The 27,725-nt window shown below is 35.3% G+C and overlaps 1 protein-coding gene across 1 annotated transcript in view; it reads left to right on the plus strand.

Annotated features, from left to right (window-relative positions):
* The window catches only part of PKHD1L1 (PKHD1 like 1), a 157,754-nt gene that overhangs the window by 15,801 nt on the left and 114,228 nt on the right, over positions 1 to 27,725 (plus strand). Inside the window, exons 6-18 of the mRNA XM_025394337.1 lie at positions 3,959 to 4,052; positions 6,922 to 6,975; positions 7,500 to 7,573; positions 8,842 to 8,884; positions 12,745 to 12,815; positions 14,329 to 14,439; positions 16,748 to 16,837; positions 18,366 to 18,634; positions 19,786 to 19,877; positions 23,201 to 23,360; positions 23,642 to 23,777; positions 25,302 to 25,445; positions 27,051 to 27,208. Coding sequence (XP_025250122.1) covers positions 3,959 to 4,052; positions 6,922 to 6,975; positions 7,500 to 7,573; positions 8,842 to 8,884; positions 12,745 to 12,815; positions 14,329 to 14,439; positions 16,748 to 16,837; positions 18,366 to 18,634; positions 19,786 to 19,877; positions 23,201 to 23,360; positions 23,642 to 23,777; positions 25,302 to 25,445; positions 27,051 to 27,208 — 1,496 coding nt within the window. The remainder of the gene's footprint in view (positions 1 to 3,958; positions 4,053 to 6,921; positions 6,976 to 7,499; positions 7,574 to 8,841; positions 8,885 to 12,744; positions 12,816 to 14,328; positions 14,440 to 16,747; positions 16,838 to 18,365; positions 18,635 to 19,785; positions 19,878 to 23,200; positions 23,361 to 23,641; positions 23,778 to 25,301; positions 25,446 to 27,050; positions 27,209 to 27,725) is intronic.

Consider the following 27,725-nt stretch of genomic DNA (forward strand, 5'->3'; position numbering starts at 1 on the left):
AAAAAAAAAAAAAAAAAAAAAAAAAAGGCAAGAACTACCAATTTTTGTTTGTTTTTTGTTTTGTTTTTGTTGTTTTTTTATTTTTATTATTTATTTATTTATTTTTATTATTACACTTTAAGTTCTAGGGTACATGTGCATAACATGCAGGTTTGTTACATATGTATACTTGTGCCTTGTTGGTGTGCTGCACCCATCAACTCATCAGCACCCATCAACTTGTCCTTTACATCAGGTATAACTCCCAATGCAATCCCTCCCCCCTCCCCACTCCCCATAATAGGCCCCGGTGTGTGATGTTCCCCTTCCCGAGTCCAAGTGGTCTCATTGTTCAGTTCCCACCTATGAATAAGAACGTGCAGTGTTTGGTTTTCTGTTCTTGCGATAGTTTGCTGAGAATGATGGTTTCCAGCTGCATCCATGTCCCTACAAAGGACACAAACTCATCCCTTTTTATGGCTGCATAGTATTCCATGGTGTATATGTGCCACATTTTCTTAATCCAGTCTGTCACTGATGGACATTTAGGTTGATTCCAAGTCTTTGCTATTGTGAATAGTGCCGCAATAAACATACGTGTGCATGTGTCTTTATAGCAGCATGATTTATAATCCTTTGGGTATATACCCAGTAATGGGATGGCTGGGTCATATGGTACTTCTAGTTCTAGATCCTTGAGGAATTGCCATATCATTTTCTATAATGGTTGAACTAGTTTACAATCCCACCAACAGTGTAAAAGCGTTCCTATTTCTCCACATCCTCTCCAGCACCTGTTGTTTCCTGACTTTTTAATGATTGCCATTCTAACTGGTGTGAGATGGTATCTCATTATGGTTTTGATCTGCATTTCTCTGATGATGAGCATTTTTTCATGTGTCTTTTGGCTGTATGCATGTCTTCTTTTGAGAAATGTCTGTTCATATCCCTTGCCCACTTTTTGATGGGGTTGTTTGTTTTTTTCTTGTAAATTTGTTTGAGTTCTTTGTAGGTTCTGGATATTAGCCCTTTGTCAGATGAGTAGATTGCAAAAATTTTCTCCCATTCTGTAGGTTGCCTGTTCACTCTGATGGTAGTTTCTTTTGCTGTGCAGAAGCTCTTTAGTTTAATTAGATCCTATTTGTCAATTTTGACTTTTGTTGCCATTGCTTTTGGTGTTTTAGACATGAAGTCCTTGCCCGTGCTCATGTCCTGAATGGTATTACCTAGGTTTTCTTCTAGGGTTTTTATGGTATTAGTTCTAACATTCAAGTCTCGAATCCATCTTGAATTAATTTTCATATAAGGAGTAAGAAAAGGATCCAGTTTCAGCTTTCTACTTATGGCTAGCCAATTTTCCCAGCACCATTTATTAAATAGGGAATCTTTTCCCCATTTCTTGTTTTTGCAGGTTTGTCAAAGATCAGATGGCTGTAGATGTGTGGTATTATTTCTGAGGACTCTGTTCTGTTCCATTGGTCTATATCTCTGTTTTGGTACCAGTACCATGCTGTTTTGGTTACTGTAACCTTGTAGTATAGTTTGAAGTCAGGTAGTGTGATGCCTCCAGCTATGTTCTTTTGACTTAGGATTGTCTTGGCAATGCGGGCTCTTTTTTGGTTCCATATGAACTTTAAAGCAGTTTTTTCCAATTCTGTGAAGAAAGTCATTGGTAGCTTAATGGGGATGGCATTGAATCTATAAATTACCTTGGGCAGTATGGTCATTTTCATGATATTGATTCTTCCTATCCATGAGCATGGTATGTTCTTCCATTTGTTTGTGTCCTCTTTTATTTCACTGAGCAGTGGTTTGTAGTTCTCCTTGAAGAGATCCTTTACATCCCTTGTAAGTTGGATTCCTAGGTATTTTATTCTCTTTGAAGCAATTGTGAATGGAAGTTCATTCATGATTTGGCTCTCTGTTTGTCTGTTACTGGTGTATAAGAATGCTTGTGATTTTTGCAGATTAATTTTGCGTCCTGAGACTTTGCTGAAGTTGCTTATCAGCTTAAGGAGATTTTGGGCTGAGACGATGGGGTTTTCTAAATATACAATCATATCTTCTGCAAACAGGGACAATTTGACTTCTTCTTTTCCTAACTGAATACCCTTTATTTCTTTCTCTTGCCTGATTGCCCTAGCCAAAACTTCCAACATTATGTTGAATAGGAGTGGTGAGACAGGGCATCCCTGTCTTGTGCCAGTTTTCAAAGGGAATGCTTCCAATTTTTGCCCATTCAGTATGATATTGGTTGTGGGTTTGTCATAAATAGCTCTTATTATTTTGAGATACATTCCATCAATACCGAATTTATTGAGCGTTTTTAGCATGAAGGGCTGTTGAATTTTGTCAAAGGCCTTTTCTGCATCTATTGAGATAATCATGTGGTTTTTGTCTTTGGTTCTGTTTATATGCTGGATTACATTTATTGATTTGCGTATGTTGAACCAGCCTTGCATCCCAGGGATGAAGCCCACCTGATCATGGTGGATAGGTTTTTTGATGTGCTACTGGATTCGGTTTGCCAGTATTTTATTGAGGATTTTTGCATCAATGTTCATAAGGGATATTGGTCTAAAATTCTCTTTTTTTGTGGTGACTCTGCCAGGCTTTGGTATCAGGATGATGTTGGCCTCATAAAATGAGTTAGGGAGGATTCCCTCTTTTTCTATTGATTGGAGTAGTTTCAGAAGGAATGGTATCAGCTCCTCCTTGTACCTCTGGTAGAATTCGGCTGTGTATCCATCTGGTCCTGGACTGGTTTTGGTTGGTAGGCTATTTATTATTGCCTCAATTTCAGAGCCTGCTATTGGTCTATTCAGGCTTCTTCTTCCTGGTTTAGTCTTGGGAGAGTGTAAGTGTCCAGGAAATTATCCATTTCTTCTAGATTTTCTAGTTTATTTGTGTAGAGGTGTTTATAGTATTCTCTGATGGTAGTTTGTATTTCTGTGGGGTTGGTGGTGATATCCCCTTTATCATTTTTTGTTGCATCTATTAGATTCTTCTCTCTTTTCTTCTTTATTAGTCTTGCTAGCAATCTATTTTCAATGGCTATGTCTTCATCTACTGTAATGTATTTATCCACGCCCGCTCCCCCACCACTTGTACCTTCAATTTGTTTCCAGGGTTATAATTACTATATTATTCCAGTTTATAATCCCAACGGCAATAACAGAGAATGTGTAACCTTGACAATTCTAGGTACTATTTTTTGAAGAATTTATATACAGTAGGTTTAATTTTTTTCCAGTTCTTTGATTTATGTAATTAAACTTATTTTTTCCCTATTGACCATTTGTATTCCTTCTTTTATACATTAACTGTTTATCTCTTTGGCTTAATTTAAAGTTATTCACCATTTTTCTTATTAAGTTACAAGTATTCTTTATATTTTAAGGATATTAACCATTTATATGTTATATGTAAGAAATATATTTTGAATTTATCATTTACTTTTAAAATGTATTAATGATTTTTCTGTCATCCAGACAAATTTTGATTTTTATTATCACATCTATGGATCTTAATCTTTATTATTTTTTCTTCATTTTTAAGTGATGGGAGATCCTACTATCCAAACTATATAAATATTATATAAATTTTCATCTATTTTTCAAGAATTGTTATAGTTTTATTTTTTATATTTCATTTTTATTTCATCTAAGATTTCTCTTACTTCTCAGTACAGAGATCCTTTTTATTTTCTCAAATAATCACCCATTGACCCAAGCAGTACTTATAGAATATCATCCTGTCTTCTATGCTATACTTCTCTAATCTATAAATATTTATAGATACTCATTCATGTTTTATTGTGTTTGTAGAACTTTCAGAACAATGCTAAACAATAGTGGCAAACATGGGGTGTAAGTGTCTGGGTCCTGGTTTTATTGGGAAAATCTCTTATGTTTTCTTATTAAGTGTGTGGATAGATTTTCTTACACAGAACCTTTTTGGGGTTTTTGTTTGTTTTCAGGTACACTAATAACAATCCAAGGCAGAATCTTCACTGACGTCTATGGAAGTAATATTGCACTAAGCTCAAATGGGAAAAATGTTAGGATTTTGAGGTAATCTTGATTTGGAAATACACTCTTATAAATGAGATATAATATTCCAGAAATAATGGGCCAATGATATTAAATCCCATTACAATGTGGCAGAACTAACCAGTGTGTTTTCAGCCATATTATAGAAAGTAAAACAGACTGTTGGAAGATTCATTGACAAGAAAGCAATGGTCGATATGTCTTTCTTTATTGGTCTGATGTAATTTCTTATTGTTTTGTGATGGATTTATTAATAGAAGAAACACACAGACAAGTCCAACAGTTATTGAATTATAGTCATACAAATTTATTACTAGAGGCCTTTATTACTTAATCTAACTGCCTCATTTTGTGTATAAAAACACCTGAGGCCTAGAGGTCACATAGCTTAGTCAGGGTCAGGAGTAGAACACAAGTCTCGTAACACAGTATTTGACACTTTTTCTACTGCTTCATGATGTACAGGCAAGTGCTGAAACCAAATATTGTCAATAACTCATTAACAGGCCAAGCTTTGAATCCTGTTTTTTCCATTTGCCAACTGTGAACTAGACAGTAACTTTGGCTAGTTAGCTAACGTCAAAAAAAAAAAAAAAATTGTCCACATTTTGGACTGAAAACTAGCATTGTCACTAGAGTTTCTTCCTGTAGCATAGATGGTATTATTTCCATCCTGCCTTTAAAGACTGAAAGTCCTATTTATTTCCTATAGAAAAAAAGTATAGACTCACAATTATGGCTTTCAAGATTTTATGTTTATCGAATTCACGCATAAAACAGGTAAACGGATAAGTTAATTCAGATAGCAACTCAACAATTAGAGAATTTTTTGAATGCTATAAAGGTGAGGTATACACACACACACACACACAAATATATATAATTTTGTAAAACAAGCAATTTAAAAGATTTTAATAAGTGAAATAAAGATTTATCTGGCATTGTATAGAACAGAACCTTTAATTAAATCACATTTGTATGCATCTATAATTTCTGAAAATGTTCATACTAATTCCTTATATGTAATAAAAGAACTTCCAAGTAGAGATATTTAACATTTTATATATACTGATTAGTAGAAGTAAAAATTTTGTCTGCTTCTCATAGCTGAGTGTTATGAATGGTTTTTATTCTAATTCTTAGACAGGGTTTTCTAAGTCATCCTTTCCCATAATAAGGCCAGGAAATAGAAAGTTTAACTTTCAAAAAGAGTTTCCTTTTTTCCTCCACTGAAACTGGAATTTATTTCTGCTTAATATAAGGGTTTGGATGGAAATTATTCCATGAAATCACAGAATTGCAGTGAGAGGGGACCTTAGAGGTCAGGCTACCTAATCCTTATACTCTGGAAATCCTGAGCTATTATATGTAAATTCAGATTTTTTTTTCACACATCTATTAATGTGTGGTCAAGAAAATCTTGGAGCTGAATTTACCTCATTTCTACCATGTTAATTATGATACCAGGGCTCCCGAGGCAATTTATTATGCCTGGATTCTGTTAGTAGGGAGGGAGTTGAGAGCAATAGGCTGTGTTCTGGGCAGGAATTCAGGAGACCTGCTTCTCACAAATCTTGTTCATTCAACTAAATCTCCAAATTCAGACCAGGTAGAAATTATAGAGGACATGCAAATGGAAAGAGGGATTAGTGCTTACTAAGGAGCTTTTGTTCTAAAAAATCAGGTAAAAAGAATTCTAAAAAATATGTATTTAAGACCAAATAGGGTGGTTTTCCTCTAGGTACACGTACCCAGACCACTGTGTGGATTACCAACTGTAGTTAAAAACACTGACTGCAGCCAAACTGAGTTTGAATTCCTGCTCTACCCCTCATTGTCTGCAGGCTTGGGCAAGCTGCTTAAGCTTTCTGTTTCAGTTTTTTCATGTGCAAAATTGAAGGATAATAGTAACTAACTCATAAGATGTTTGTAAGGATTAAACGTCGTAGGAACCTATTCCAAGTGTTAGCTGCTAAATTTATTATTTAGCTAGAATGAGGCAGGAGATTAGAAGGAGAATTTAAATCCATGAATATGTGTAATGGGTACAACAATTCAGTTTACCTGCTTATACAATCCTAATGTAATAATCAAATGAATGGACTTATGCATAAAAGTATATTAAAAAATTCAAAATTGTCTGCAAACAAAAGTCCTTATTTTTTATAGTTCAAGTTTGTATCTGGCCTTATTTTGAGTCTGGGATTTGCTGTCACAAAAGCTGATGGTTTATTCTGGTGTTGCAAAGAATCCAATACCAGTCAGCCACCTGCCAGCCTCCAACAGCATCAGGTACTATCAGCCCCAAAGTAATAGGTCAGACCCGATCACCTGGGGAAATACAGAGGCAGATGCTTTCCCTGCAGCTGAACTCTGGCTGTGCTCAGCTTCTTATTTTCATTCATGTGTCACTGATGCTGTTACACATCCTCTTTCTCCTGTTAACTTTGTGATGGCTGTGCTGTTTACCTTAATTCCTATAGTATAAAACCTACTACAAAATTCTTTTTATTTGAGATGATTTAACTTCAGATGGATGAGTTTATTATCTGTTTCTATGTTGTCTTTTCTTGTAGTACTTAACACCTCTAACACATTAAATATGTTATGATTATAATGTTTTATTCGTCTTTCCCAGTTAAAATGTCAGTTCCACGAGGGCAACAAAGGGATCTTTGTTTCGTTCACTGATGTGTCCCAGTACCTACAGCAGGGACTGCCGCATAATAGAGGTTCAGTAGATGTTTTATTGAGTGAATGAGTGGCGGATAATAATAAGTGATTGAGAAAAAAAAAATTAAGGGAGTCAGTGAGGTTGATGGGAGGAGCGCATTTTTGAAACAATTTGTTAAGCATAACTTGATCTTTTCTAATAAAAATATTTGTACAGAGTTTACATTGGAGGAATGCCCTGTGAACTTCTCATACCACAATCTGATAATTTGTAAGTATTTCAAATTATTTTCTTTATAAAAACAAATAGCAGATATAAGCAAACTGAATTTAAATAGTAATAGCTACCAATACTGCATAGCTAAATGCTTTATAATACAGTATAAATTATAATATCCCAAAACAAATTAGCAATCATTTTTACAGTTAGGTGCTACCTTATATCCTACTCAGTCTCCAAGATAGTATAATATGAACTATTTAGATTTTTATGAGAAAAGATGTTTTGAGCAATATCTTTATCAAGGAATTATTTCATTTGGCAGTATCTCAAACTCTTTTAAAGGAACATTAAAGGGCATAGCCAAAATTATAAAATATTTTTTGTTATATAAAATTTTATTCAAACATCTCCAATGAAGTCTAGGAAATGATTTTATTTTACAGAAATTTTGGTTGTTGCAACAATTTCTGTCCTGATTCATATTCTGAAATTAATGAGTTGTTTTTAAGAGAAATACAATATTCTAAAATTTTAGTGTCAATATAAACTTTGACATTAACGTTTTTTATTAGGTATGGTCTAAAACTGGATCATCCAAATGGAGATATGGGTTCCATGGTTTGTAAGACGACTGGAACTTTTATTGGCAAGTGTTGGTCATCTTTCTTCATAATGCTTACAGATGCCTTATTCTATTTCCCTGTTTTGTATTCTCCTAGACATCCCTCCTCTGCCTTTTGGATCAGTTTTTTTTTTTTTTTTTTTTTTTAAGTATTTTCTCTTTTCCTTGGCTTCTTTTCACTTTCATGCCAGCATGTATGAATTAGTCTTTTCTTATGGTTTATATATAAGGTAAACTTCTTCAGGTTTCTTTTTTTCTTCTTTTTCCCTTCAGCATTCCATGTCTAATTTGGCTGTTTTGCCTGTTGCCTTAATTTTGCTCTGTTCTTTTCTTCTTGACCTACGTCCTCCAGACACATAGATTTTGTGTGTGTGTGTGTGTGTGTGTGTGTGTGTGTTACAGAGTCTCGCTCTGTTGCCCAGTCTGGGGTGCAGTGCTGCAATCTCAGCTCACTGCAACCTCTGCCTCCCGTCTTCAAGCAATTATTGTGCCTCAACCTCCCTAGTGGCAGGGATTACAGGCACGCAACACCACGCGTGGCTAATTTTTGTATTCTTAGTAGAGATGGGGTTTCATCATGTTGGCCAGGCTGGTCTCAAACTCCTGATTTCAGGTGATCCTCCCGCCTCAGCCTCCCAAAGTGCTGGGATTACAGGGGTGAGCCAATGCACCTGGCCTTCTTTTAAATCTTGAATGGGCTTCCCTCCCTTCTGTCTCAGGCCCTTTGCAATCTTCCTATCCTAAACATTTCAGATAAAATGTCATGTTCTCAAAAAGGCCTAGGTCATCACCTGTCTTACATTCTCAAAGCTCATTCTACTTTTTTTTTTAACAGCCTTATCACAATTTTTAGTTCTCTGTGTCATTGCTCTTGGCTAACTGTTCCCTCCACTAGACATTGTGTTCTGTTAGAAGAAGGACAAGCTGTGTGCTCACCCTACATCTGCTCTCTCAGCCTCTAGTACAGTGTCTGAACAATTAAATAGCTGTTAAATAAATAAAAGAAATTTCAGGGCAATATGGTTACATATCTGTTCTTTTATTATTCTTCATTCATGATCATATTTTGCTAGGTGTTTCTAGTTATAACTTCAAGACACCTCATTGTGTATATTTTTATATAGTGGCTGCTTTAAGACAGTTCAATTTTTATTTCTTTGATGATGAATAGAAAATTGGATAAGTACAATTTTGATTTTGTACTTTTTCTCTGCTTTTAAATCAGCTTTGTAATATAGAGTTATTGTTCTTCTGTGATTGGGAATTTGATGGTGTATTTTCATTAATTCCAGGTCATCACAATGTCAGTTTCATCTTAGATAACGATTATGGAAGGTAGGCTATTTTGTAAATAATAATTTTTATAATTTATTCAACTGGGTAAATAAGATAAAATGTATATTTACTTTGTGCCATAGATGCAGAGGTTTAAAAACTTAACTACTTTATTTCCCCAAATTAATAGTTAAAGAGTCTGTGATTTCTTTTCTCTCATAATTTAGGCTTCATACATAACCTTTCTGTTGTAGGGAAATCTAGCATTAACTAAAATAACATAAAAATCTTCACTTGTGTTATGGAAAAGTATTATTTTATGTACTGCAGCTTTTCTGATTTAACTGTAACTTTTTAAATAACTAAAGCAATTAAATTCAAATTTAAACTAATGGGAGAATAAATAAAACCTCATGGTTAATATTACCTGATAAAGATTTTCTTTTAAGTTATCAAGACATAAGGAGTTATGAAAGATGGTAGTTATATCTTTCAATGGTGCATCTTAACAGCAATATTAGTAACTCATATTTATGACTTTTAATAAAACTAGAACTCATTTCCAGATGTTCTACATTCTAATTTCAGTAAGAAAGACCATCATACTTTTATAGAAATATCAGAGTATGCAAATCTCAATGCATGTTGAAACCCCATATTATAGATAATAATAGTGAAGATTTAGCAGCAGGCATGGTGTTAAGCACTTTACATACATTATCGAGTTTAATCCTCCTAAAGAAGCTCCCAAGGATAAATTAAGTATTATCATCCACCCTATGTTATCCACTGGGAAAGTGAGACTTAGAAACATTAAATAATTTGCCTAGGGATATTCAGCTAGTAGGAAGCAGCATTAGTGTGCAAACTCATGCCATCTAACTCTAGGACCTGAGCATTTTATTCCAGTGCTTTGCCATGACTGATGGAGTGATTCAGCAACCAGTACTATATTTCATCACTACTTACGATCCTGATCCAGGATTCCATACCATAGCAGGATTTCCCTACTCTTGGGAGCATTTGCAAATGTGTGGAGAATCCCCTGACTGTCACAGTAACTGGGTATGTTAATGGCCTTTAGTGGGCAGTATCATGATGTGCCAAACCCAAATCAATTGTTCTGCCCAAAATGTCACAGTGTTTCCTATTGAGAAAGTGAGTTGACAGAAATCCAAATAAATTGCATTAACACTCAATCCTAATATAGCTATAGTAGATCAATAATAGGAAAGATCTGTTAATTTATTTTTTGTCTCTGAACAATGATCAGAGGTCTGAAAAAATGGCAATATTACAATCAAAGTAGATATTATTCCTGGCAGCACTCACAGACTGAGTGATGAGTGAAGTGAAGTGAAGGATGAGATTTTGTCCCTTCATGTATGGAACTGCAATTGGTTAGTGAACTCAAGTGCACTAGCATTGTATTTAGAGACCATCTACTTCTAGACATCTAGAGGCAATAGGTGTCATTATAACAAAATGATGCCTGACTGGACACTTTATTATAGACCAATATAGGCTAGACCAAAACTAAGAGTAAATCAGAGTGGAAGATATATAAACAATGCTATAATACAACTTTGTGATTTACATGGGACACATGACTTAGGGTCCCATAACTTAACAATTATTCTCTTCAGGGATGACCTACTTATATACGACTTGATAAGACAGGGCAACAGGATTTTGTTGAACATATTAGAAAACCATATTAGGGACAATAATTATTGAGTTTTAAATGATTTTTTGAACTATACATGATTTTTAAAAATGCTCTTAGTAGCAACCTTCCCAAGGTGAAAGAAAAATGAATTCTTAGTTCTGAGTCTGTATGAAAAGCATTAATTGCCAAATCCATCATATGTCTCTCAGAGAAATAATTATCCAAAAATAGAAGATTTGAGTGATCAAGGTTGAATGTGATTGATAAGTACTCATAAATCAATATGCTGCATTAACATGCCCAGAAACTTTCAATTTAGAAATGCCAACAAATTCACATATAATAGAAGCAAAAATACTGCATTAAATTGTTGATTCTATGGACTCAATTTATAATTCTACCCCCTACCCAATTTTAAAGCCAATGCCTGTTCCTTTGTACAAATGCCTTAGAATTGAGGAAATTTGTGTTTCTGTATAAAATATTCTTATGAATTTAAGATAACTGTTAGAAATATGACATTTATGATTTTAAAGCCTAGTTTTATGATTACATGGTATTTTTTGAATGTTAAATCATTCATTAACTTATAAAGCTGATATTTCACAAATTTCATGAGCATTGTTGAATATCAAATGAACCAATTAAAGGCCTTTCTGTGGCATCTATTATGTATTTCTTTTAATAGCCAACCTTCTCTTCTCTATTACCCCAAGTTCAAACAACAGCTGTTCCAAACTGATAAGGTTCAGACGACTCTGCCTTAATTGAGAAATGCCTAGTCATTATCAATGAATTAGTGAAAACAACCTCAGTGTCATCCAAAATAAATTACATTCAAATTTTATTTCAGGAGGCAATTTCCCCACTAACTTAAGAAGCAGAGTTAATTTTTGAGATGCAGGATCTGACCAGACATAATATTGTTGGAGCTAGCAAGGTTTCAGATCTTTGGGAAATCAGCCAAAAGGCTTCTGACATAAAAATATGAAATCTAGCATGAACTTCTTAAGTAGCTAATCTAGCATAAAATATTTCCAGAGACTCTTTAGTCTTGCAAATAAACATGGTAATACCTGGGTTAGATTTATAGGAGCGTTAATTATTGGTCTCAATGACAAGATTTACATTATTCTTTTAGATTCTAATTCAGTATAACTATGATGAATGAGATATGAGTCTTAATATTTGAATTTCTTAACTTTTCTAATGGAGAATGTCTTGAACATAATTAAAGTAACAGCATTTAATTTCCAGAATTATTTTCCTTCTTAATTCTTTAGGTTTATAGAAGTATAAGTGCGTATCTATGAATAATAGGCACTGTGTTTATTAAGGACAGTTTTAACCCGGTCAATTATTGCTAATTTGCTGTCATCCACTTGCAGTGTCACACAGATTAGTGGGCGGAGGAGGAGTACTGTGTAATACACAGGTGAGGAGGAGCCACAGCTCTGGACTCAAACTGCCTGGGTCCAGTTCTGTGTCTGCCACTTACTTACTGTGCGATCTTAAGTTAATTCTCTGAAATTCACCTACCTCATGTGGTTGATGTAAAGATCAAACGGCATAATCATTTGAAAGGTCCTAGCGTGATCCCTCATCTTAGAACAAAAAAGAGGTTCTAAAAGAAGACAGACTGGCATGGTCAGCAGAAGATCCCAGCCTTTATAAAGGGTAATCCTCCTGTATGCTTTTTTATGTCAATATAATTTCTTAAAATAAACTTTAGAGCCAGGCGCAGGGTCTCACACCTGTAATCCCAGCACTTTGGGAGGCCAAGGAGGACGGATCACGGGGTCAAGGGATAGAGACCATCCTGGCCAACATGGTGAAACCCCAACTCTACTAAAAATAAAACAAAATTAGCTGGGCGTGGTGGCATGCACATGTAGTACCAGCTACTTGGGAGGCTGAGGCAGGAGAATCCCTTGAATCCGGGAGGCAGAGGTTGCAATGAGCCGGGATTGCACCACTGCACTCCGTCCTGGCAACAGAGCGAGACTCCATCAAAATAAAAAAGAAAGAAAAAGAAATCAACTTTATTGAGATATAGATTGCAATTCAGTACCAAATGTATATATGTATGTCACCAACAACCAAATCAGAATAAAAAAAATTCTTATCCTCTTGCAAAAGTTTCATCCTGCTCTTTTGCAGATTATCACATAATTACTATCACCGAAGTTAAACAAAAAAGTTCCTAAATTAAAGATCATTTAAAGCAGAAAATTTAACCTTTTTTTAACAGGAGTTTTCCACAGAAAATGGCATATTTTGTTTCTTCTCTCAATAAAATTTCAATGTTTCAAACATATGCAGGTATGTGACTTTTCTTTCACTCTGTTGTAGGGGGGAAGACGGTGTATAATTGATTTAACCAAACCAAAGGCAATGAGTGTAAGGTGTATTATATTATTTGATGTACTGCTAGGAAAGGAAAAATGCCTAAGATGGGGAGTCTAACAGAAAGCTCCAACATTAAGCAGGACCTCCCCCACAGCAGACAATACTCTTAGTGTAAGATTGATTGAAAAATAAACTCATTACACTAACACAGACAGCAGGGAAATTTGCATGTTTCAACTTTGGCTATTGGTAGAGGGAGGGAAAAAAATCTCCACTGTCAATCTTAACCAAAAACCAGTATAGATGCCTCTCAATTTACAATGGGATAACCCCATCATAAGTTGAAAATATTGTTAAATTGAAAATGCATTCAATACACTGAATGTGTATTAGCTTAGCTTAGCTTTCCTTAAACGTGCTCAGAACACTCACATCGGCTACATCATCTGACAACACAGTGCTCTGCAGGTACAGGTTGTTTACCCTCATCATTGCGTGACTGACTGGGGGCTGCTGTTGGCTGTGCTGCTCAGCATCAGGAGAGCGTATGTATTTACCGCATATCACTAGCCTGGGAAAAGATCAAAATTCAAAATTCTAAGTATTATATTGTTTCTACTAAATTCATTATTTTTGCACCGTTGTAAAGTCAAAAAATCTAAAGTCTGACTTTGGTAACTTGGAGACCACTGAAACTGTCTCAGATTTATGCTCTCAGTGTGGTCCAAAAGAATCCTTAAGAAGATCATAATTTAATTTAAAGAGGTCTCAGGTTGATAGTATCCCTTGGAGAGTATCAGAACAAACACGAGTCATCCTGAAAGAATTGTACTTCACTCCATGTCAGGAGTAATGGAAAGATACATTTAGATTTCAAAGATGTTAAAAAAAGTGGGTCTTGGAATCAATCAATTGTGATATATCTTGGCTTTTCCTAGAAGCTTATTTAGTATGAAATTCATATGTAAGAATGCATAGGTATTTGATAGAGTTAATAAGGATAAATTTTAGTAAGAATCTGCCATATGTAATGTACTGGGCTATTTTACAATATACCTACAACTTACATATACAAAGCCACAAGAAGTTCAATCATAGTTAAATGTATTACTAGAAGAGAAAATTATAAGAGGTTGGTCCATGAACATAGGAAAGGTTCATTCTTCAAGAGCGTATGGAAGAAGAGTGGTTCTACCTGCCTTCCTGCTCAGCTCAGGTTTTCCTTACTTCTTTAACGCTCGTGTTACCAATGTTGCTTTAATACCAGTCAACACCAAAGCCTGGTCCTCATGGAATGTAAGTCTTTGTCAATGCCATGTTTATTGTCCTTTTTGCAGGATTGCATCAGAGAAAGTAATGAAACACCTAATTTATGCAGTTGGTAACAAAGGTGCTATGGCTAGGCAACTTGGAAGTTTTAAAAAATCAGGCATTTGCATTTATGTGTAATATTTATGGTATTTTATTTAATGTGCTTTTACTCCAGAGGTCACTATGATTTTCCCTTCACAAGGAAGCATTCGAGGTGGCACCACGCTGACAATAAGTGGGCAGTTCTTTGATCAGACAGATTTCCCCATCAGAGTTCTAGTTGGAGGTATTTCTCATGTTTTTTTTTGATATATTACCTTTTTACCACCAATTCTGCCTGTTCTTTAATAATTTGTAAGACTAATAATAGTCTTTTCTCAACTCATGCCTTCAACTGGAAGCTGAGTATTTTCACACAGTCATTTGGTTCTGGGGTTTGATACTCTTTCCGTTGCAATTTTCCAGCAAGGGCCACTCCCTGAAACCTCATGTGAATAGGACCTGAGCTCTAGGGTTGGCACCAACAGGCTTTGTGTAGCAGCATTGCAGCTGCCATCCATGAATTCCTCGCCACAGTTTAAGGACACGCTTACCCTTAATTTAGAAGCTCTTAAATGCCCTTTTTGAATGGTTGTTATTTCTCAGAGAGTTAGCTAATTGTGAGGAAATTTAAAGTAATATTTTGGGTTGTTTTCATATTCTTTTCATATACTGTGCCTCATCTGGACATCAGTAATCACTGATGATATTGGCCTTGAAAAGAGCAGTAATTTCAATGAGTTGTCTATTTACAAATGCATGTAGGACTTGGTTCTGTGGTTATGCTTCACTTTTATGTGTCCTGTCCAGATCTGTTCAGAGGTAGGCAGCTATGCAGCTCAAAAGGAGTGAATGTGATCTTGGGAATCTTCCCATTCATCCATAATGACATCACTTCTATTGCTAGTCAGGGGACAGGATGCCTGCCCATGGAACAAGGCATATGCATTTCTACAGTCCTTTTGCTCAAGTACTTTCTACCTTTTACAGAATCTGCCTGCAAGCCAGCCAAAATGTGATTTCAGAAAAAAGAGAAATGGATATTAAGCAACCTCACATAATATTTATACACTCTTCTTTCGTGTCTGCATGAATCCTTGCTGGTCATTGGCAAACATATTAAAACCTGGGCCATAAATATTTAAAATTCATATATGTATTAATCTGACCAGATTTTATGTTTTAAACATTAAAACCCAGGCCATAATGCACTTTTAATTTACATAATATGTTTTATAATCTGATCTTATGTTTGTTTTGCATATGACTATGATGTTGTTGATATGAAAAGAGAACATATTAGTTTTCTATCATCTTTCATTACCATTAATATGGCAACCAGATTCCAGATTTTGAATCCTCAATAATCTATTAAAAACGTAATGTTTATGTGTCTTTCCTTTGCTTCCAATAAAATGAGTGGTTGGTTTAATATACTGTTCCTATTTACTGTTTTCTGGTTCAAATTTCTTGCATCAATAAAACATTCAAAATAATGAAAGGGGCTGGGTGCAGTGGCTCATGCCTGTAATTCCGGCAGTTTGGCAGGCTGAGGCAGGAAGATTACTTGAGCTCAGGAGTTTGATACCTGACTAGGCAATGCAAGGTGACCTGTCTTTACGAAAAAAAAAAAAAAAAAAAAAGGCTGGCATAGTGCTGCATGCCTGTAGTTACAGCTACTTGAGAGGCTGAGATGGGAGGACTGCTTGAGCCCAGGAGGTGGAGGCTGCAGTGAGCTATGATCATGCAACTGCACTCCAACCTGGGTGACAGAGCAAGACCCTGCCTCAAAAAACACACAAACAAATAAAATAGTGAAAAGTAATGTCAAAATTTAAATTTTCCAGGCTATCAAACAAAACTTGGCAAAAATCTCTCTCTCCATTTCCGTTGTCCTCACATTTCATGGGCTGCGATTGCCATTTCAGTAACTACTTTCTGAGGCTGACCATATGTGAGGCATTGTGAGGAACACATGGAGTTTAAAACATAGACTCTTCTCGCAAGTCTAATTGTGCTGATGTAAAAGTTATAATAGCTATCTTTGAAGCCTTTTTCCTGTTTTGGTTTCAGTTTATCTGTGAAAATGCCATTTAACAGTTATTACCCCCCCCCCTTTTTTTTCATTTGAAGAACTTGGACTAAACCAGCATTTTTCCTGCTCAAGAGGTCTGGGGTCATCTACCTTTGCAAATTCTGAATGACAGGGTTTATTCAGCAGCTTATCTCCACGGAACAAAATAGAAGTTTTTACTTTGGATTCGGAAGTGATATCTTGTGCAAAGACATAGTATTGTCAAATTTTTAATCTCAGAAATTATGAAATTTTCTATCTCAGGCTTGTGATGTTCCACCAGAAAAAATGTTGGTTTGTGGAAGTATGACAATTATTGCACGAAAAGCTTTAATAGAGAATATGTAAAGGAAATAAAGAGCCCCAATTTGCCTCTTGTTTATGCAACTTTGTTTTAATTGCAAAAGTGCTTAAAGATACACTGATGTGATTGCATTCTGAAGTTTCAGTAGTAATGGTTTTGTATCTTGCTTCTCTATAGGTGAACCTTGTGATACTTTGAATGTCACGGAAAAGAGTATATGTTGCAAGACACCCCCCAAACCTCATATTCTCAAAGCTGTATATCCGGGTAAGTTACCATCAGGGAAAATGGCCATTTCTATATTTACATAAAAATAATATATTAGTAAAAACATTATTTAAACTTTTTAGAGTTTAGAATTTGTAGGAAGAATTGTAAGAAATTTCCTCAAGTTTTAAAATTTACATTTTCTGGATTAGAAAATATTTCTATTAAAATCACTGCCACAAAGCTGCATCTGTGGAGAAAAACCCAGCCTAAATTATCAAGACACCCTACTGAAAACAGCACATCTCTACTGACAGAGCTTAATTATGCTTTTATTTCTAATTAAATTATGATAACTAACACTTGGTACAGTCTGCATAGAAATTTTTTAAATGCTTTTTTCTGATTAGAAAAGATAAATAGGGGAAGTTAAATATTCACTTGTCTAGAAAAATGTGGGAGTGAAAACAGGAGATGAGAGAAATGTTACTCTAAATTCTTTTCAGACTTTCACCTTGTGACCCAGTGAAATTGCTTTCCTATCTACACTAATAACATCGAAATGCTGTACATGTGTCTGTGTGTGGTGTGTGTCTCATGTCTTGCTTGCACAGTGAAAGTTGTTTATAATTGTGTCATTGTTTCACATTTGAAGCCAATTAAATGGTTTACCAACCTCTTACATTTCTTTGGTTTGAATATTAGGAAAAATTGAGCTGTTTAAGAAAATAATTTTGATAATTTATAATTGATGACTTTAAAGAAAATTGTATACATCACTAAACCCTGCTGCTGTAAAAGTTTGAAGTGCTCAAGCTTGTCTTCAACCAAATTCAGCTGAAGAAGAGTAGCCATTATTTTCCATGTACAGACAAGCTTAAGGCTGTTAAAGAAAGAAATAAGCCTAATTGTTGTTGCAGTTGAAGGAAAAGAAAAAGAGAGATGGCTCCTTTCTGATTAGGAAAAAAAAACTTAATCACAGGGTTTATTCTGGCAAGTATAGGTACAGTTTATTGAGAGTATCCTGTTTTTGATTCTGTCCAAGAAGGAGAAGAAATCCTAGAGTAGAAGTATTTTTTTTTTAAAGTAAAACAAATATTGAGAGAAACATGAAAGCCAACATTTTCTCTTCTTTGATTAATGGCTTTGTAAGCCATTAATTTACTTTTGTTAGAATAGTCAAGGCAAAGGTTTTGTATTAAAATGGCATGAATCTTGAAGTTTTGCAACATCAGCTATAACATAAGTAGAAATTACTATATATTATCTTACATAAAGCACTTTTTAAATGCCAGATGTTTTACATATGTATTATACGTAATTCCTATAACAGCTATGCAAATATTATTATTACTCCCATTTTACACATGTGGAAACTGAGGCTCAAATAAGTGAAGTAATAGGGAACAAATTGCAGACTGTCCCCTGGCAACAAGTACGTGTAGGGGAATATGTAATTGTTTTGTTTGCACACATGCTAAAAATATGAACTGATATACAGAGTCTATAACCCACACCCAAATAGAAAGCCACTGAGACATTGCATTATGATCCTGATGAAAGACTTATTTTATTTCATCACACTTAGGAGGGAGAGGCCTGAAGCTTGAGGTATGGAATAATAGTCGTCCAATACATCTGGAAGAGATACTGGAATATGATGAAAAAACTCCCGGGTACATGGGTGCCAGTTGGGTAGATTCAGCTTCCTATATTTGGCCTATGGAACAAGACACATTTGTTGCACGCTTTAGTGGATTTTTGGTGGCTCCAGATTCTGATGTTTATAGATTCTACATCAAAGGTGATGACCGTTATGCTATTTATTTTAGCCAGACTGGACTTCCAGAAGATAAGGTAGGGAAACCTCAGAATACTATTTGATACTATAAAAACATTATGATGATGTTTATATGTATCTTACTTACTTTAAATCAAAACAAATGAATGTATTAAAAATATATGAGAAATGATGTCATGTGGTTTGGCTCTTGGCTATTATCCTGGATATGATACAAGATATAAGATGATGGAAAACCTATAGCCTACAAGAAAATTTCCCATACCTGAAAATATTTCATTATTCTACATTTACTTGGTCATGAGATAAAAGTTATTTCACTATTTTTTTTTCATAAATAGAATTATACGTTCAATTTCATATGTAGTTTTTCACATACTAGTATTAAATACTAATTTTATTAAACAATTTATATAATCACTATTTTTAATGACTAAGTACTGTTATTACATGGGTTTACCAAGCTTAGATAACCATCTCCCTACTGATAAGTTTTTATTTACTTCTGGTATTTTATGACCACAAATAATACTACTCTATTGAACATCTAGGTTCATTAAACTTTTCTGTATTTGGGATTATTTTGTTAGGACAATTTCACAAATATGAAACTAACAGATCAAATCAATTTAACCTTTTATGACTCGACTTATGTGGCAAGATTGCTTCCCAAACTGGTTGTGTAAGTTTAAATTGCTACCTGTAATTTATGAATTCTAATTTTTATCATTGTTTGTACTGAAAAGCATGTGTACTCCAAAGATGGTATAATCATTCATAATGGGAAGCCCAAAGTCCTCTCACTCTAGTGTGCAGAACCATTTAGCAATCTTTGGCAATCTAATTTGGATTAAATCTCTCAAAGTTCTCCACAGAGCAAAAGAATATTTTATTTGTCAATAACTGCCTTTCTCCTGGTATGTATCTTCTTAGTTTCCACTGCGGTTCTAGTTATGGAAAAGCTATGATCTGTGTAGCATACTCGGTACACTACTGTTGATGTTACTTAAGGGTAGAAGGAATGAAGTGAGCTTTGATAATTTTTAAAAAAGTATAGCATAGTAGATAACAGATCTTAAAAGAAAAATATAAAGTAGTTTTACATTTTTCTACTTATGAAATTTCTAAAACTGAAATAATAAATGATAAATAAGTAAGTAAATGTTGAAAAGGTCTATTAATAAATTCTCCATCTCTCTGGGATTAGGTGAGGATTGCATATCATTCTGCTAATGCCAACAGTTATTTTTCCAGTCCAACACAAAGATCAGAGGATATTCATCTGCAGAAAGGAAAAGAGTAAGGTTTCTTCTTGTCGTTAAATTACTGTGTGGTATTTACAAACTTTACGTTTATATTTTTAAATATTTATATATACACACACATACACACACACACACACACACACACATATATATATATATATATATATATTTTTTTTTTTTTGAGATGGAGTCTCCCTCTGTCACCCAGGCTGGAGTGCTGTGGCCTCATCTCGGCTCACTGGAAGCTCCGCCTCCCGGGTTCATGCCATTCTCCTGCCTCAGCCTCCTGAGTAGCTGGGACCACAGGCGCCCGCCACCGCGCCTGGCTAATTTTTTTGTACTTTTAGTAGAGACGGGGTTTCACCGTGTTAGCCAGGATGGTCTCAATCTCCTGACCTTGTGATCCGCCCACCTTGGCCTCCCAAAGTGCTGGGATTACAGGCGTGAGCCACCGCGCCCGGCCTATATTTTTAAATATTTTCAATTTATTTTTATTGGTGGAAGTGGATATTAGTTTATTGACTTACTTTATAATTGGTCATTCACTATAATTTTATTAAAATGTGTTTCTTTATTTTCAAGAATACTGGCATTCAGCTAACCAGGGAAATTTGAAGTCTAGAATAACCCTGTTGCAAACTTACACTTTTGTGAAATTACTTGATCCTGTTCTTAGTTCTTTACTTGGACCTCTCAATCAATCCACCCATCTAATTTCTCTGTTCCTGCAGCTGAGCTCTTCAGTATTGCTAGGGAAAAATCACTAAGCCACACAGATTGTTACCACTGTTAATGTGTATTTGTTATTAACTGGTTTATTCCAGGCCCTGAGCCAGGTACTGGAAATTTGAGAATATTAAAATACACTGCCAGAACTGACAGAGCATATCGCTTAGTGTTGAAAGGTCAAGTCCAAGGAGCCAATGAGTGGGATTATCATCCAAATACCAGATAATCCCATTCAAAAAGCCATTCAGAATTCCTAGGAAACAGGAAGATAAAAGACATGATACATTCAAAATGGAGAAGGTGGTGGAATGGAGTTAACATGAAGAACATCAAAAGATGCACTGAGATCATATTCATCATTTGGATCTATTAGACTTTACTGTATAACAAAGCACTTCAGACTGTAGCAACTTCAAACAACAAGTGTGTATTATTTTTCACAATTTTATATTTGGCTGAGCTGTTCATTTAGTCCTGACTAGTTTAGTTGGGGATTGGTAACCTAGAATGCCTCGCTCACATGTCTGGAGCCTCAGCAGGCATGGTTGAGTCTTAGATATCTGGGGCATCCCATTGCACGTGGTCTCTCATCATCCAGGAGACAAGCCCAAGTTTCTCACATTGTGGATGTGATCCCAGCAGTAAAGAGGGGAGTCCTAATGCACACACACTCTGCAATACTCTGTCTGTGTCACATTTGCTGATATCCCATTGCCCAAAGCAAGTGACCAAGCCTAGACTCAAGGATGCAGAAATAGACTTCCCTTCTTGATGGGAGGAATGCTTTTTTCTTTACAAATTTACCTCATCACCCTTTCAGATATTGATGAAGTTATGCTCAGAGGCAGCATCATGAGGATCTTATGGAACTGGACAGGGAGGGTTGGGATCAACGGAACCTGGGAGCAAATTAATGTTCTCACACTGAGTGTTCTCGCTGAGGTCTTGGTAATACTGACATGGGGAAAAAGTTTTATTCCTTTTTTCCTCCTTCTTCTGCTTTCACTTCTTTATATATTAAACATTTTCTTCTATAACCATGAAAACTACTGGGCCAGGTCAGGATACATGGAGTGCCTGATTAATCCCTACTGCAATTAAGTGTCAGTACATTTTCAGACTTTGGCTTGTTCTTGGAAAATGAGTTCAGTCTACCAGCTTGGCAGGAGCACAGAGTTTGAGTGAAAGCAACTCCTAATACATCTGCTGCCTGGTGTCTGTGCTCCTGCAAAACCAGCTTGGAATTTACATACTGTGCTTACAATGATTGCTGTGAAATCTGAAATTGAGGCCACTCTAGCCGGTTTATTATAAAGTGGTTTTTCAAGCCTTTCCAAAGGTAGCTCATATTGCTAAATCATTCTACTCAAATACCACAAATATAGTTTCCTCTAGTGCATATCTTTTTGGTCACCTTATTCTGTTTGGAATTCTCCCTCAGTTACTAGTTTAAAAAATTTTTGAATCCTTAAAATTCCATTAGCGTTTGTTATTCATATGGAGAAAGGAATAATATCTGTTTTATGAAACTTTTGTGACAATTAAATATAATAACGGCTGCAAAGTGCTTAGTTTATTGTCTAGCACAAAGAAAGTACCTAATTAATAGTTTTGAGCCATGAGTAAGGATGCAAAATTTTAATGGTTCTTCTTTGAATTCTGCTCTTTAATTAGTGTTGATCATCTCAAGTCAGCAGAACTGATGAGCAGGTTCTTATGGAAGTCAAGAGCCTGATACAATCCCCAAATATCAGTTCCATCAGGCGATGATCCAGAACCCCATCATTCTGCACATATGAAACATGATAAATTTCCCTCATTCAGACTCTTTCATGAACTGTGGATACTGATTCTCCCTATATAAGTATATATGTTGAGTGATGTGAGACAGTTTAGGGAAGCTCCCAGCTGTCCTCTCCAAGGATGTGAGTAATGGTGACATTGCTAGAGATTTAGAGGAGAAGCAGTAGTTTTGCACCCTCCTGTAACAGCTGCTCAGTGAAGGCATTACCTTGGGTACCCAGTAGGATGAGGGGCAGGAGACATCAAGAATCAGGAATTCAAAATATAAAGTGAAAATCCCATCCAGCTAGTTGGAGGTCCATAGTAAATCTGACCAGTAAAAGTTTCCTGAGGCAATATTTTATTCCCCAAGTTACAAATGGAGCCAAATTTAAGGAACATGAAAGTAGGAACCTTTATTCCTGACAAATATAACCCCTCAGGTATAAAGTACATGCTATGTCTAAGCCTGACATTTTCTTGAACACATTACAATATTTAACCTCTGCATGTTGTCTCTGCTATATGCCGGGGACAGGGTTATTTTTCAGGATCTTGAGTATAGGAACTAGTATTGTCTTCAATAAATATTTATTGACTAAGCTGAATGAATTGGTTATGAATGAGAACAACTTTCTACTAATGCAGATACCTTACATAATTCATTTTATTTTAGCAAACTGCTATGAAAATTTTAACATTTGAATATTTAAAATATGAGATACTACAATATAAGTTATTTAACAGGCAGACTTTTAAAATATTGTTGATATTTTATTCATTAAAATAATTTCATGGCAAGTGTTGTGGAAAAAAGTTATATTCATTAGTTACTCTATTTTCCAGATATTATATTGAAATCTTGCTGCAGGAGTACACATTAAGTGCATTTGTTGATGTCGGACTGTACCAGTATCAAAATGTTTATACTGAACAACAAACAGGAGATGCAGTGAATGAAGAACAAGTTATCAAATCCCAGTCGACAATCATCCAGGAAGTACAGGTTTGCTATGATTATAGTTCCACTTACAGAAAGTAAATGTCCGAAGGCAGGATCTCAATTTGGTTATTAATTTTACTAGGTAAGATACTGTTTTAGGTGAAAGCCGTCATGGACAATTATTGAATTATGACTTTGAGTATCTGTATTATAAGCCAAAAAGGCTGTTACTTGTCATTTGTAGTAAAATAGAGCAATAAAGTAACATTGAATAGCTGAGTTATGATGCTTTTAAAGTATATATAATTTTCATATATTAAAAATATTTTTTAATTGGAAAATAGGTTATAACATTAGAAAACTGGGAAACAACTAACGCAATTAATGAAGTTCAGAAGATCAAGGTAACCAGCCCCTGTGTGGAAGCTAATTCATGTTCACCTTACCAATACAGATTAATCTATAATATGGAAAAAACTGGTAAGTTATAAATAATAAGGGAGATACTGTTTCTGTTCATGCATAGATGTAGCCATAAAGTATTTGCTCCAGTCAAATCATACTGTCTAGAAAATATAGTTTTGATGATAGGCTAGACAAAGAAGCAGAAAAATATATTATGGCAAAAAGCCTTCAGACTGGAATAGAAAACAACATCCATGCAAATAACTTTCTGGCATATACCATCATTTTCTAACAATAATGATAACTATATATCTAAATGCACATGGAATTTATATATCTGTTACTCACAAGTGTAAGTTAAGAAAATGGGAATTGTGAATAGTTAACCCAAATGCCCATCAATGATAGACTGGATAAAGAAAATGTGGTACACCATAGAATACTGTGCAGCCATAAAAAGGAACAAGATCATGTCCTTTTCAGGGACATGGATGGAGCTTAAAGCCATTTCCTCAGCAAACTAACTCGGGAACAGACAACCAAACACTACATGTTCTCACTTATGAGTGGGAGCTGAACAATGAGAACACGTGGACACAGGGAGGGGAACAACACACAGTGGGGCCTGTTGCGGGGTGGGGTCGGTGCCAGGAGGGCATTAGGTTAGTTCATGCTGGGCTTAATACCTAGCTAATTCCTGCTGGGCTTAATACCTAGGTGATGATAGGTTGATAGGTGCAGCAAATCACCATGATATACGTTTACCTATGTAACAAACCTGCACATCCTGCACATTTACCCCAAAACTTAAAATAAAAATACAAATTTTTAAAGGAATTAAATTCATCATTGCACAGAAGTAAACATGTCTTTCAATTTTTTAAATTAAATGATAGGCGTATGGAACACCAATTTTTATCAGCTAAAAAACAAAAACAACATTGCATTTCTTTTTTTTTTTTTTTTTGAGACAGAGTCTCGCTCTGTCGCCCAGGCTGGAGTGCAGTGGCTCGATCTCGGCTCACTGCAAGCTCCGCCTCCCGGGTTCACGCCATTCTCCTGCCTCAGCCTCCCGAGTAGCTGGGACTACAGGCACCAACCACGACGTCTGGCTAATTTTTTGTATTTTTAGTAGAGATGGGATTTCACCGAGTTAGCCAGGATGGTCTTGATCTCCTGACCTTGTGATTCGCCCGCCTCGGCCTCCCAAAGTGTTGGGATTACAGGCGTGAGTCACTGCGCCCGGCCGCATTTTTATATTTTATAACAAATCCTAAAATATAACTTCCACTATTAATGTTAATTTTTTTAACCAGTAAATATTGATGATTGTTTATTCTTTGCCAAATCCAATGATTATTACTGTGGGAATATTAGAACAATAAAATATCAGCCCTGTCCTCAAAGAGATCACAAATTAAATACTCAATATTACTGAACTTGAATCAATTTCAAAATACAATTTCTCTAAGTGATAACTTACATGGTACAGAGTGTAGGTGCTTTAAAAATGTAAATACAAGACATCATTGTTGGCTGTGGTAGCTCAGATTTCAACTTTTCTGTTTGTTTGTTTGTTTGTTTTAATCCAATCCAAAGTCTTCCTACCTGCTGATGCTTCTGAATTCATACTGCAATCAGCCTTGAATGACCTCTGGTCTATAAAACCAGACACAGTTCAAGTAACAAGAACACAGAATCCCCCGAGCAATATCTACACGGTAACATTCATATCAACTAGAGGTAAGCATGTATTTAATTTTGCACTTGTAGGAAACAAATGTATATCCTGTGCCACTCTAAAAGTTCTATAAGATGACGGAGAAAAAGACTTAGTTTAATGTCAGCAGAAATTAAATGGTTATTTTTTTCTATGGGAATTTAAATTTTAGGTGTATTTCAAGGAATGTACAACTCCAATGCATGAGAAATGCACTATACATACTACAAATGCATTTTCCATATAATAGCCTACTTTATAAATTAGTAAAAACTAGTGAAAATATTCTTTCTGAAAATAAAATTTAGGCAAACCAATATTGTCCAGGAGACACTCATCTGATCAAATCTTGCCTACTGAAAGGATTTTGTGGTCAAATTCACATGGGAGACACTGTATACCATGGGTCTTCCTTCAAGACTGGCAGAGCTCGTTGGAATATTAAAATCCCTGAGGAGTCCTGCAGTATTAAAAAAAAAAAAAGGAAAAAGAAAAAAGTCAATTCACCTGTGTTTAATGCAAACTTATTTTTTCTCTCCATCTTTTTTTTCAAGTAGTGGCTATTAACTTCCTGTTACTGTTTTACGCAAAACACTTTTGGAAATGTTGACATAGACATTCTGCCTTCAAGTCAGACTTCACAACTAACTTGGCTATTTGGTATATTTAGCCCAGAAAGTGGGTCCCTGAATGTGTGTTTATGTATGTGTGTGTGTTTACTTTTCTTTGGGTAATCATTATTTTTCACTTCATGTAAGTAAAATGTTACTTCAATATTTGTGTCTCATTTTATGAAATTTTTTAGTTTATTTGATTGTTGAGTGGAGGATAAAGAATTTGATTTTACATGAATTTAAGTTTTAAAAAGTGTACGAAAGTTAGATTGTCAAAATACTTATGAATAAACATATGAATATCCTTTCTGATGTATTTTTATATATCAGAGAGAAATTTTAAGACTTCAGCAGAGACCTTAAGAAATATGGTACCCAAATCCTAACTGGGCAGATTTTAAGACTTTCCCCAACAAAAAGGGTCAAAAAGATCAGTGAGATTCCACTGGTAGAGCATCCTTTCAAAGAACAGAGACATTTGAGGACAGGCCTTATTCCTCTCGAAGTGGCAAAGTCAATGATTATCATACTAAGTGGCATGGTATGAACAAACCTCACAGGTCAGAGATTGTTTCCTGGAATTCATCTTCGTGCCCTATTCATGTCTAAAGAAAACAGCAGTATTTCAGCTGAGCATTTGCACTAAAATAATGGTACTAGCACAAAACTAAAAGAATTTTTGGAATATCCTACTGCCCATTGATATTTATCTCACGGTCCTAATACATCTGTCTGTTTATCTTACAATACTTCCTTTTGCATAGAAACAGTGCCTTAAATATATAGCACTTTGTCTGTTTTGCCATTTATGCTATGGATAAATCTGCTCAAATTTAAGGATCTACATCGTCCCCATTCTTCCTTCTTTTGTGATAATGGAGCACCATATGAAACCAATTTGGCTACATTTGAGTGTCTATTTTATATATATATATATATATAAATATATGTAGTTTTATATATAGGCATTTTATTAGTTAACTTCTACAAATTCTGTTTGGCACTTAATTTCAGGAGATTTTGATCTGCTTGGTTATGACGTAGTTGAAGGGAATAACGTCACACTGGATATTACAGAACAAACCAAAGGAAAACCCAACTTGGAGACATTCACACTGAATTGGGATGGGATCGCTTCTAAGCCACTCACTCCATGGTCATCAGAGGCTGAAGTATGCTGTAGGAATGTTTCTACCAGCATTTTCCCTGCACCCTCTCACATCATTCATGGGCCATTTGTAGACAAATGAGAAAGAGATATTACTTGAAAAAAAATCACTGCAAATTATTTATCCCCTGATCGACTCACCATAATTTATATACTGTGAACACTTTTATCTGAAAGGAGACTAAGAGTCAACCTAGTGCAGCCACCCCTTTTTCCAGACAAGGCATATATCAAAGGTTCCAAACCCTTGCCCTGCCTATGTGTAGAAGCTCTGAGTCCCTCTAACCACACGGGCATTGTTCTTCACTCAAAACCCAATTTATTATCCTGCAAAATCAGAAATTCCTTGAGAGATGTAGTGCAATAAAAGCTTAGCTATAAAGTGTTGGTTAAATATCCTATTATTTTATTAAACAGAACACCATTTAAATGTCAACCTTTTATAAAGAACACTTTAAGGAGGAGTAATACATTCTTCTATTTGGCGTGATAGGTTGGAGCCTACCCATAGTGAGGAGTGA

The sequence above is a fragment of the Theropithecus gelada genome, chromosome 8 (genome assembly GCF_003255815.1).
Source record: "Theropithecus gelada isolate Dixy chromosome 8, Tgel_1.0, whole genome shotgun sequence".
Classification (NCBI taxonomy): domain Eukaryota; kingdom Metazoa; phylum Chordata; class Mammalia; order Primates; family Cercopithecidae; genus Theropithecus; species Theropithecus gelada.